We start from the raw sequence: 13446 nt of genomic DNA on the forward strand, positions 1-13446 counted from the left end.
TTTCTGTCTTCCCTATCTCATCTCTTCATAATTTCAAACACCTTCACCTGTAATCTCTTCTTCTAATGAAAACAGATGCAATTTTTCCAGTCTTTCTTTGTATTTGTATTTCCTCATACCATGCAGCATTCTGGTGAATCGGCATTGTACCCTCTCTATTGCCTCAACACCCTTCCTATCGCGGTGAGCCCAAAATTGCACACAGTGCTCCAACTATGGTTTTATATAGATTCACCATTACATCTCGACTTTTATATGCTCACCATTTCCTTTTCCGTTTGACTTAAATTGCTATGCTTTTAGGTCATTATATAAAATTTGACTGTTCCTACTTTTCAGCTCAAGTCATCAAGTGCGAAACTAAAATGAGAGATAAATGCAAAGGGACAACTTGCAACAGGTATCATTGTTACTTCCTACATCTGTATTATTTATGTCTATTATTCTTGCATTTCCAATGTACAGGAAACTTTCTGCTATCCGGCACCGACGGGACCGAGCTGGTGCCGTTAGATCAAAACTGCCGTAGAAACCAGCGCTAATGTTAAAACATACGAGCTCCGTGTGAAGCAACAAACCCTGTTGCTTAGCAACAGCTTCAAAACAGTCGGTGCAGCTTGCAAGTGTCCAGCTGAAGCTGTTGCTTAGCTACAGAGACGCTTGCAGAGCCAGGACTGGAGAAAAGAAGCAACGAAAAGAAAAAAAATTATCTGAACCGACTCCTGAATTTTGCCGGTAGATAGAGCTTTCCGGACATTTAACCTCCGGATAAACGAAAGTTTCCTGTATCACTTTACAGGGTATTATTTAGACATGAATAACAAGAATAATGTACGGGACTAGAATTCAGCTACCTACATTTGTAATTTGGTAGAAATCTAGTTCAGCAAGTCTGTACTATACGAGGACTGGAGCAGGCAGTGTCACATAAAGATCTGCAATCCTGGAAAAAATGATCAACTAGACACTAAATACTTGAAATTGAGTAATCCCCATTGCACCTTGGTAGCTATTGGTTATCCAATATGTTGCATACATTCTGCAACAACTTTACCTGTAAGTTAAGAGTACTTGCTTTAGGGGTCTATATCTAATCATTTGATTAGATTTTCATCCAATCTTTGCTGGATTAGATTGTTACAGGGTATAGCAACAAATGTAAGGGATTCTCATGGAGACCCTGATGTGAAGGGGATTGTCCTCTGATGGACAAATGATCAGTCATGTGATACAAGATACAATTATATCATTAGTAATACCATGTCTGACATGACACGTTACTTTTTTATAAATCCCCTGGTTTAGTATAATCATAAACCCTGTCGTGTCACGCAAAGCTGCGATGCAAAACATGGCAGCCATTTCGGCACTTGCGGTATGAGGAAAACCTAGTCGTTTCAGTGGAAGATACAAATTCCACAGCAAAACTCAAATAGAAACCTTGGAAATGGGTGGAACACATTTATGTCATCCGAATCTTTCAAGTGTGTTACAGCTTTGTAACACGTGTTCAATAAATCTGTTGTTTTCCACAATGTTGTGACATTTCTACTTTTGTTACACTGATACTAAACCATTAAAAAAAATTGATTATAGAGTAGTTGATGCTGCCATTAACTGTTACTGCAGGTTTAAATGTCAAAGCTTGCCATTTGATCTGTTATGCCAAATGTGTATCAATAGAAGTTGTTATGCAGGAGTAGAGGCCAAAAAGCACACACTGTTAAATAAGCAGTTAGAGCACTGATTCTAAGGAAGGGGGAGAAATTCATCATAGCCCCATTTGGGACGCTAAAACTTTAGAAGCGGAAAAATTATCGCCAGATGCTATTGATGAGAGGCTCCCGTTGTAGTGCTCCGCGAGGGAAGTGGAGCGCTAAATCAAGCACTACCACCTCCCTTAGAGCGCTAAAGTGAGTGACGGGGTGGTATCGGCACAGCGCGGATCAATGTTCCATGCAGCGCTGCCAGATTCGCAGGCTCCTTCCCTCCCTTAAAGGGAAGGGCCAATGCTCCCAGCAGTTAAAGGTAAGGCTGGGGATGGGTCGGCGACGACACCTGCAATCCGTGAGGATCAGCCCCAAGCACTTTGAGAGTGCAGGGCTGATCAGTCGCGGCAATGAAAAATTAAAAAAAAACAGCACAAACGGCTGAGAAAATCTTTTGGCCTACCTGACCACCAATCCCTTTAATTACCGCTCCCCAAGCGGCCGGCCGAGGTCACAACGCCTGCTGCAGCTGTCGTTGCTGACGCCCGGCGAAGCTGTCGGGGGGCGGAAGCAAATTTAGAATCCTGGGCGGTAACGGGGCGATGCGCACCGAATGACGCCACGATCTCCGGGGCGCAGGAGATCGAGGCGGTAAGTTTTACCGCCGGCGCTCCCCCCCCCCCCCCCCCCCCATTGAATTTTGCGGGAGTTGTTTCTTTCGCCGCACCCGGCCGGTGAGTCGTTCGTGCCCCGTTATCGCGCCCCCCCCCCCCCCGAGGCGATAATGGGAGGCGCAAAGGAGGCCAATTTCTAGCCCAATGCTTTACATTTTTTTTGAACAGTTCAGTCTTTGGAGTTTATCTTCAAAATGTACTGTGACCAGTTGATGTTCGGGTGTTGCGCAGTAAGTGTAGTAATGTTGACTAATAGAGTGCTTGTTGTTGATTAGGTATAAGTGCCCGGGGAATTGCCAATCCTCAAAGGCTAAAGTAATTGGAACGCTCTATTATGAAACGGTAAGGACTTGGCTGTCTTTCAGCTTATTTAGATGTGTTGAGCTCCAGGGCCTCAAAGATCCACAGAGGTCCGCTACCTGGCCTAAATTCTGGGATTTGCCTGCCTGCGCCTGCTGACCTCACCAAGGTCTCCGGGGTTACAGGTGGGGCCTGGAGAAGCAGGCCTTTGGTGGATGGGGGAAGCAGGGGTGTATCTGGGGTAACCCCCGGCAGAGGCGGCATATGTAACCAGCTGGGAGGGAGGGGGGTGCCAATCTCCCCCACCCCCCCGCCTCTCCCAGGAAACAAATATATCTTGCCCCCCCCCCCCCCCCCCCCCCCACCCTGTTTCTTTTGTAAGGGGCTACTTTTAAATATTAAAAAAAAATAGAGTCGACCTCTTTAGAGGTCCAGACCTCAACTCAGGCCTGGAACTCTAGGTGGGCCCCACTAGATCATTTTTGAAGAAATAATCATTATTGGCAGTTAACAAAACGTGCAAGTTCCAAAAGACATTCAGCGCTCAAAAGGGTTAATCTGCGCCGTTTTGTTTCATTTCAGGGGGTGGGGAGGTATGCAGAGTGACGCTGATGCGACGCCGGCTCCCAGCTGAGGGTCACGGTGTGGGAACTCCCACTGTTCGGAGTTCCCTCCTTCCCCGATGGCCTTTTAGGGACAGGCGGTGGCTGCGTTCCTACTGGGCCATCCTGGAGTCTCTGACTCAGAAGGCCGGGACTCCTGGCTGAGCTTGTGGCATTCTGGCGGGCTCACGGCGAAGATTGTTTGAACCAGCGTGGATTTTTAGGGGCCTGTCATTTTCTGGTGCTTTGTCAAGTGGTGCAGCAGATGTACAATAAAGGTATTTTGCCTCTTTATAGCAATCCAGTATTTGTCGGGCCGCAGTTCACCAAGGGTTTATCAGAAATGAAGAAGGTGGGTTTGTGGATATCACTCGGAAAGGAAAAATCCCATTTTTTGTCAAGTCTACAAGAAATTCTATTCAATCTAGAAGGTGAGAGCCTCCCCTATATGGGTAAAAGTATTCAAAGCTGAGGAGACATTTTCCCTATTTGTTGACTAGGTTTTGATGCTGTGGTAAAATCTTAATGGTTATGCATAAATTCACTGGGTTAACTGGGCTTTTCAATTTTCCAAAACTTTCATGAATAAAAATTTAAATTATAATTCTAAAATAAAATGATTAGGATTATTGCTTATGTGGAGGATAAGCACTAACTTGGACTGGTTTCCATGTTGTAATTTCTCTGTAATGTTATGTAATTGCGTGCCACAGTGTATTAATTTGCTGGATGTCAATGTATGCAGTCTAGACGGGAATGATAAAAATAAGCGTGTGCGCACCTTGATCCCAGTTCCATCGATATGAGAAGTGAGCACAGAGTGTGGTACGACAGGGCACTAACTGGAGAAACTCACTTTGCGAGGTCACAGGACAGAGGCCGAGGGAAATAGTTCTTACGTTCATCATCATGGGACTAATATAGAGCAGAGAAGAAAAGAAAACTTTGCTCTTTCACTCAAATGGGGCACCATTGGTAACCAAATCAATGTTTAAAGAGACGAGGTTGTGCCATTCTCCCGCTCTCTCGCCATAACGTCGGGAGGAGATTGGCAAAAACTGGGTAAATGGTTGCATTTATCAGTTTATGCCATTTCTCTGGGGATTCTGCTGGAGAACCTCCTTGGAAATTTCAAGCAATTATGTAGAACATTTCTGGTCACGGAGTAGATTAATCATACAAATGTGGCAAATAAAGCTGGTAAATAACAATAACTCAGGCATGTCAGTTGCTCCTTTTTAGTGATCCTTTTGTTACAGGTTTCCAAGCCCTTCTCACTCACTCACTCACTCATTCTCACTCACTCTCACTCACTCACTCTCACTCACTCATTCTCACTCACTCATTCTCTCTCACTCACTCACTCTCACTCATTCTCACTCATACTCATTCATTCTCACTCATTCTCACTCATACTCACTCACTCATTCTCACTCACTCACTCACTCTCACTCACTCTCACTCATTCTCACTCACTCTCACTCACTCATTCTCACTCACTCATTCTCACTCACTCATTCTCTCTCACTCACTCACTCTCACTCATTCTCACTCATACTCATTCATTCTCACTCATTCTCTCTCACTCATTCTCACTCATACTCACTCACTCATTCTCACTCATACTCACTCACTCACTCTCACTCATACTCACTCACTCACTCTCACTCACTCATTCTCTCTCACTCACTCACTCACTCACTCATTCTCACTCATACTCACTCTCACTCATTCTCTCTCACTCATTCTCACTCATACTCACTCACTCATTCTCACTCATACTCACTCACTCACACTCACACACACTCACTCACTCTCATTCTCACTCACTCATTCTCACTCACTCACACTCACTCACTCATTCTCACTCACTCATTCTCACTCATACTCACTCATTCTCTCACACACTCACTCATTCTCACTCACTCACACTCACTCATTCATTCTCTCACTCACTCACTCACTCATTCACTCACTCATTCTCACTCATTCATTCTCTCACTCACTCATTCACTCACTCACCTCATTTCACTCATTCATTCACTCACTCACTCATTCTCTCACACACTCACTCATTCTCACTCTCGCTCATTCTCATTCACTCATTCATTCTCTCACTCACTTACATAGAAACATAGAAGATAGGAGCAGGAGTAGGCCATTCGGCCCTTCGAGCCTGCTCCGCCATTCAACGAGATCATGGCTGATCATCCAAACCCTAGCACCCGGTCCCTACACCGACAGCCATCCCACCCAAGCCCTATCCCCGTAACCCCGCGTATTTAATCCCCCCTAACACTAAGGGCCAATTTTTATCATAGCCAATCAACCTAACCCGCACATCTTTGGACTGTGGGAGGAAACCGGAGCACCCGGAGGAAACCCATGCAAACACGGGGAGAATGTGCAAACTCCACACAGACAGTCACCCGAGGCCGGATTTGAACCCGGGTCCCTGGCGCTGTGAGGCAACAGTGCTAACCACTATACCACCGTGCTGCCCCTTACTCATACTCACTCACTCATTCTCACTCACTCATTCACTCACTCTCACTCATTCTCACTCACTCATTCACTCTCACTCATTTTCACTCACTCATTTTCACTCACTCATTCTCACTCACTCATTCTCACTCACTCATTCACTCATTTTCACTCACTCATTCTCACTCACTCATTCACTCACTCATTCTCTCTCATTCTCACTCATTCTCACTCACTCACTCATTCTCACTCACTCATTCGCACTCATTCACTCACTCATTCACTCACTCATTCACTCACTCATTCACTCACTCTCTCACACACACATTCTCTCACTCACTCATTCTCACTCACTGACTCATTCACTCACTCATTCTCTCACTCATTCACTCACTCACTCATTCACTCACTCATTCTCACTCACTCATTCTCACTCACTCATTCTCACTCACTCATTCTCACTGACTCATTCACTGACTCATTCACTGGCTCATTCACTGACTCATTCACTCACTCATTCACTCACTCATTCGCTCACTCATTCGCTCACTCATTCGCTCACTCATTCGCTCACTCATTCGCTCACTCATTCGCACTCATTCACTCACTCATTCACTCACTCATTCACTCACTCATTCACTCACTCATTCACTCACTCATTCACTCACTCATTCACTCACTCATTCACTCACTCATTCACTCACTCATTCACTCTCTCTCTCACACTCACTCACACACTCACTCACTCTCTCACTCATTCTCTCACTCACTCATTCTCACACTCATTCATTCTCACACTCACTCAATCTCACTCATTCTCTCACTCATTCACTCACTCACTTATTCTCACTCACTGACTCATTCACTCACTCATTCTCTCACTCATTCTCTCACTCATTCACTCACTCATTCTCTCACTCACTCATTCTCACTCACTCATTCTCACTCACTCATTCTCACTGACTCATTCACTGACTCATTCACTGACTCATTCACTGACTCATTCGCTCACTCATTCGCTCACTCATTCGCTCACTCATTCGCTCACTCATTCGCTCACTCATTCGCTCACTCATTCGCTCACTCATTCGCTCACTCATTCGCACTCATTCGCTCACTCATTCACTCACTCATTCACTCACTCATTCACTCACTCATTCACTCACTCATTCACTCACTCATTCACTCACTCATTCACTCACTCATTCACTCACTCATTCACTCACTCATTCACTCACTCATTCACTCACTCATTCACTCACTCATTCACTCACTCACTCATTCACTCACTCATTCACTCACTCTCTCACACACTCACTCACACTCACTCACTCTCTCACTCATTCTCTCACTCACTCATTCACTCACTCATTCACTCACTCATTCACTCACTCATTCACTCACTCATTCACTCACTCATTCACTCACTCATTCACTCACTCATTCACTCACTCATTCACTCACTCTCTCACACACTCACTCACACTCACTCACTCTCTCACTCTCTCACTCATTCTCTCACTCACTCATTCACTCACTCATTCACTCACTCATTCACTCACTCACTCACTCATTCACTCACTCATTCACTCACTCATTCACTCACTCATTCACTCACTCACTCACTCACTCATTCACTCACTCATTCACTCACTCATTCACTCACTCATTCACTCACTCATTCACTCACTCATTCACTCACTCATTCACTCACTCACTCACTCATTCACTCACTCATTCACTCACTCATTCACTCACTCATTCACTCACTCATTCACTCACTCACTCACTCATTCTCACACTCATTCATTCTCACACTCACTCAATCTCACTCATTCTCTCAGTCATTCACTCACTCACTTATTCTCACACTCACTCATTTATTCTCACACTCACTCATTCTTACACTCACTCAATCACTCACTCATTCTCACACTCACTCACTCATTCTCTCACTCATTCACTCACTCACTCATTCTCACACTCACTCATTCTCACACTCACTCACTCATTCTCACTCATTCTCTCACTCATTCTCTCACTCATTCTCTCACTCATTCTCTCACTCATTCACTCACTCACTTATTCTCACTCACTCATTTTCTCACTCACTCACTCATTCTCTCACTCACTCATTCCCACACTCACTCTCACATTTACTCACTCACTCATTCTCACATTCACTCACTCACTCATTCACTCACTCATTCACTCATTCTCACGTTCACTCACTCTTTCATTCTCACATTCACTCACTCATTCACTCATTCTCACTCACTCATACTCACTCACTCATTCACTCATTCTCACACTCACTTATTCATTCTCACATTCACTCACTCACTCATTCTCACACTCACTCACTCATTCTCACTCATTCATTCTCACATTCACTCACTCATTCATTCTCACATTCACTCACTCACTCATTCTCACACTCACTCACTCACTCATTCATTCTCACACTCACTCACTCATTCATTCTCATAGAAACATAGAAACATAGAAGATAGGAGCAGGAGTAGGCCATTCGGCCCTTCGAGCCTGCTCCGCCATTCAATGTGATCATGGCTGATCATCCAAATTCAGTACCCTGCCCCTGCCTTTTCTCCATATCCCTTGATCCCTTTAGCCTCAAGAAATATATCCAACTCTTTCTTGAATATATTTAATGAACTGGCCTCCACCGCCCTCTGTGGCAGAGAATTCCACAGGTTCACCACTCTCTGGGTGAAGAAATTCCTCCTCATTTCAGTCCTAAATGGCTTGCCCCTTATCCTTAGACTATGACCCCTGGTTCTGGACTCCCCGGCCATCAGAAACATCCTTCCTGCATCTAGTCTGTCCAGACCTGACAGAATTTTATAGGTTTCGATGAGATCCCCTCTCAGTCTTCTAAACTCCAGTGAGTATAAGCCCAATCGACACAATCTCTCCTCATACGTCATTCCTGCCATCCCAGGTATCAGCCTGGTGAATCTTCGCTGCACTCCCTCCATGGCAAGAACGTCCTTCCTCAGGTAAGGTGACCAAAACTGCACACAATACTCAAGGTGCGGTCTCACCAAGGCCCTGTACAACTGTAGCAAGACATCCTTGTTCCTGTACTCGAACCCTCTTGCTACGAAGGCCAACATACCATTTGCCTTCTTAACCGCCTGCTGCACCTGCATGCTTACCTTCAGCGACTGGTGCACAAGGACACCCAGGTCTCTTTGCACTTCCCCTTCTCCCAATCTATTGCCATTCAAATAATAATCTGCCTTCCTGTTTTTGCCACCAAAGTGGATAACCTCACATTTATCCACATTATAGTGCATTTGCCATGTTTCTGCCCAATCACCCAACCTGTCCAAATTGTACTGGAGTTTCCCGACATCCTCCTCGCAGCTTACCCTCCCGCCCAGCTTTGTGTTGTCTGCAAATTTGGAGATATTACATCCAATTCCCTCGTCCAGATCATTAATATATATTGTGAACAGCTGGGGTCCAAGGACCGATCCTTGCGGTACCCCACTAGTCACTGCCTGCCACTTGGAAAATGACCCGTTTATTCCAACTCTTTGCTTTCTGTCCGCCAACCAGTTCTCTATCCAAGTCAATACCTTGCCCCCAATCCCATGTGCCTTAATTTTGCACGCTAATCTCTTGTGTGGGACCTTATCGAAAGCCTTCTGAAAGTCCAAATACACCACATCCACTGGTTCTCCCTTATCTATTTTACCAGTTACATCCTCAAAAATTCCAGTAGATTAGTCAAGCATGATTTACCTTTTGTAAATCCATGTTGACTTTGTCCGATCCTGTCACTGCTTTCCAAGTGCTCTGCTATTACACCTTTTATAATAGACTCTAGCATTTTCCCCACTACCGCTTTTTCTCTACCACCTTTTTTGAATAGTGGGGTAACATTAGCTACCCTCCAATCCATGGGTACCGTTCCAGAGTCTATCGAGTTCTGGAAGATGATCAGTAATGCATCTACTATCTCTAGGGCCACTTCCTTAAGTACCCTGGGATGTAGACCATCAGGCCCTGGGGATTTATCGGCCTTCAGTCCCATCAATTTTCCTAACACCATTTCCCTACAAATACTGATTTCTTTCAGTTCCTCGCTTTCATCAGACCCTATGTTCCCCGGCATCTCTGGGAGGTTATTCGTGTCCTCCTTTGTGAAGACAGAACCAAAGTATGCATTTAGTTGGTCTGCCATTTCCTTGTTTCCCATTATAAATTCCCCTGATTCTGACTGTAAGGGACCTACGCTTGACTTCACTAACCTTTTTCTCTTCACATATCTATAAAAGCTTTTACAGTCAGTTTTTATGTTCCCTGATAGCTTACTCTCATATTCTATTTTCCCTTTCTTAATTAATCCCTTTGTCCTCCTTTGTTGACTCCTAAACTGCTCCCAATCCTCAGGATTATTGCTTTTTCTAGCCAATTTATACATCCTCTCCTTGGATCTTATGCTATCCCTAATTTCCCTTGTTAGCCACGGTTGAGTCACCTTTTTTGTTTTATTTTTACGTCAAACTGGGATGAACAAATTCTGTAGCTCATCCATTCGGTCTTTGAATGTTTGCCATTGCCTAGCCACCGTCAACCCTTTGAGCGCCATTCCCCACTCAATCCTACCCAACTCGCTCCTCAGACCATCGTAGTTTCCTTTATTTAAATTGAGGACCCTTGTCTCTGAGTCAACTACTTCATTCTCCATCTTAATGAAGAATTCGATCATATTATGATCGCTCCGACCCAAGGGGCCTCGTACAACAAGATTGCTAATTAATCCTTTCTCGTTGCATAATACCCAGTCTAAGATGGCCTGATCTCTGGTTGGTTCCTCGACATATTGGTCCAGGAAACCATCCCGTAAACACTCCAGGAATTCCTCCTCCACAGTATTGTTACTAATTTGGTTGGCCCAATCTATATGTAGATTAAAGTCACCCATGATGACTGCTGTGCCCTTAGTGCACGCTTCTTTAATTTCCCTTTTAATGCCATCCCCAACCTCCACCTTACTGTTTGGAGATCTATATACCACTCCCGCTAATGTTTTTTCCCCTTAGTATTTCTCAATTCTACCCATACAGATTCCACATCATCAGAGCTAATATCCTTCATTACAATTGTATTAATCCCTTCTTTAACCAGTAATGCTACCCCACCTCCCTTTCCTTTTTGCCTATCTTTCCTGAATATCGAATACCCCTGGATCTCCCATTCACTCACTCACTCACACACTCAATGTGACGGATATGAAGCTAGCATGTGTGCACTATTAATCTGTTTGTTATTAGCAATCTGTGATTTTCTTGGCAATAACACTTCACTGGGAGGCAGCATAACAGAAGTGCAGGCAGGAGTAGTCAGCCTTGGATTCAATGGTGTTTCATTTTTTGTTGCGTTCCAATATGGTACATGATATCTGATTAATTGATAGGTAGGAATCATGACATTAGTTGTGATAACTGTGTTATTCAAAAACCATTGCTGTTCTTCAATCTAACCTGAATAATATTTATTTACAGCAAGTTCAAGCCAGCCAATGCATTTAGTGTTTCCAAAGTGACCAGTAAGTTTATTTCTTCAAATTTTAATATGTTTTAAAAGTTTTGTGTATAACCAGGCTTCTTTAACTTTAAGTGGTGTCATTGTACTGAATGTAATGATATGATTTTATCTTACTAGCCCGGACAGTTGACTGTTATACTACAGTGGCCCAACTGTGTCCATTTAGAAAGCCGGCTACACATTGTCCCAGGTAAGACAGTTACAATTCCCAGTCATTATTTTCCCCCCCAAAACTCAGATTAGCATTGTAGACTGTTATGAAGAAATGTTATGAAAAACTTCATTAGAGCCAACGGGTTAAGCAGCGATGTTTTGTTAAAACAGTCGGCCTTTTACACCTGAGATTTAAATTTAGTTCCAAACCATGGGTTTCTTCCTCAGCTTCTTAACTTGTTCAGACAGGCCTTAAGGATAATGAAAGTATAATGCAATAGTGGCGTTCTGGAGTTTGCATTGAGAGTAATGAGGAGGATTATCTTTATTTCATCTACCCCTTATTGTACTTGAAAGTGCTCAGTGTTAATAATGCCACAATCAAGAATCCTCAGTGTACGCACCTCCTATCCAATGGAAACATCTTTCTTTCTCACACATGCTGTCACTCCCACATAATGAAAGTGAATTAAACCTGACCAGAACACACTGGCTGGTGATGAATAGTCCTTCTTTATAATTCACTTTCCAGCATCAGCCACAGACAAGTACACTGCTTAGAACAGGTTATCTGTTCCCATCTTCCTGCAGAATCTATTTGTGCTCTTTATCGTTTAGCATTTCTACTCAGGGTTGAGCACACCACCTTCCTCCATTGTATCTTCCAGCTCTGTGGGATTGCCCTCGTGTGGTTCCACTTCTGCCTATCCGAACACAGCATCTCCAGCAATGGCTTCTGTTGTCTCTCCCCCCCACCACCACACTGGCACTGTCACCTCGGGAGCCCCTCCTCTTCATCATTCACAAGCAGTTACAGGGTCAGCTTCCATATGTATGCTGATGACAGCCAGCTGTACTTCCCTACCACCCCTCTCAACCACACAACATCCTCCATGCTGTCAGATTGCCTGTCACAAGTCACAACTTCCTCCAACTGAACATCAGGAAGATCAAAGCTCCCACCATAAATTCTCCCTTGCCTCCGATTCCATCCCTCGTCACTCCTATTGACTTGGAGCTGAGCTTCAAAACCCACATCCTATCCATCACCAAGACTGCATATTTCCAACATTTCCCACCTCCACCCCTACCTTAGCCCTTCCACTTATCTATGCTTTGGTCACCTCTGTATTTGGTCACTCCAACGCCCTTTCACTGTCCTTGAACTCCAACTTGTCCAATATGCAGCCGCCTGTATCCTGTCCTGTACTCAGTCCAACTCAATCCTCACCCTTCTCTTTGTTGACTTATATTGGCTATCTGTCCCCTAATATATCAAAACTCCTCATCTTAATCTTCAAATCCCTCCATGGCCTTGCCCTAACAATTCTCTGCAACCTCTTATAGCGATATTATCCCCTCCCACACTCTTCAATCCTCTGATTCTGTCTTTTTGTGTGTGCCTCCTTCCCTTTGTCCCACAGTTGGTGATGGTGCATTCAGCAGCCTCCGCCCCACTCTCTGGAACTCCCTCCCTGGTTCCCTTCCCACTCCACTTCTCTCTCTTTCCTTAAAAGACTTCTCAAAACCCATCTTCCTTATCAAAATTTTGCTCACCCCCCTTACTAATCTTTCCTTTAAAGGCTAGGTATCCATTTTCCATTTATCAAGCGATGTCTTGTACATTAAGGGTGCTACATTAGTGCAAGTTGTTGCGGAAGAGGTATCAATCACTGAGTTATACTTGGCTGTGCCATTGCCATCGTAAACACTGCCACCCCGGGAGCTAAGCCACCAGATGAAAACTGTAGCGTGAGTGTAATACAAAAGTCAGATTGGCACTAGCTCTCTTTCAGGTCTTTAATGTAATATACTTTACCAAGACCTTGTTTCCACCTGTCACTTTCTGTTATTTCTTTCACGTCATCCTGCTACTCTAGCTGACCTCTTTTAAACACTGGATTCAAGACTGCTCATATGTAATTAATTTGAAGAATTGTTATA

The 13446-nt window shown here is 44.2% G+C and overlaps 1 protein-coding gene across 3 annotated transcripts in view; it reads left to right on the plus strand.

The window, feature by feature from the left end:
• crispld2 (cysteine-rich secretory protein LCCL domain containing 2) overlaps positions 1-13446 on the plus strand; it is a 61337-nt gene that overhangs the window by 30596 nt on the left and 17295 nt on the right. For all 3 annotated transcript variants that reach the window (XR_015078857.1, XR_015078856.1, XM_085991782.1), the window contains exons 9-13: positions 340-400; positions 2659-2725; positions 3583-3716; positions 11307-11350; positions 11467-11539. Coding sequence is in view for 1 of the 3 variants with exons in the window: in XM_085991782.1 (XP_085847908.1) it covers positions 340-400; positions 2659-2725; positions 3583-3716; positions 11307-11350; positions 11467-11539 (379 nt within the window). In the remaining 2 variants the exon portion in view is untranslated. The remainder of the gene's footprint in view (positions 1-339; positions 401-2658; positions 2726-3582; positions 3717-11306; positions 11351-11466; positions 11540-13446) is intronic.

The sequence above is a fragment of the Somniosus microcephalus genome, chromosome 6 (assembly GCF_052327205.1).
Source record: "Somniosus microcephalus isolate GS21.2 chromosome 6, FLI_Smic_1.0, whole genome shotgun sequence".
NCBI lineage: Eukaryota > Metazoa > Chordata > Chondrichthyes > Squaliformes > Somniosidae > Somniosus > Somniosus microcephalus.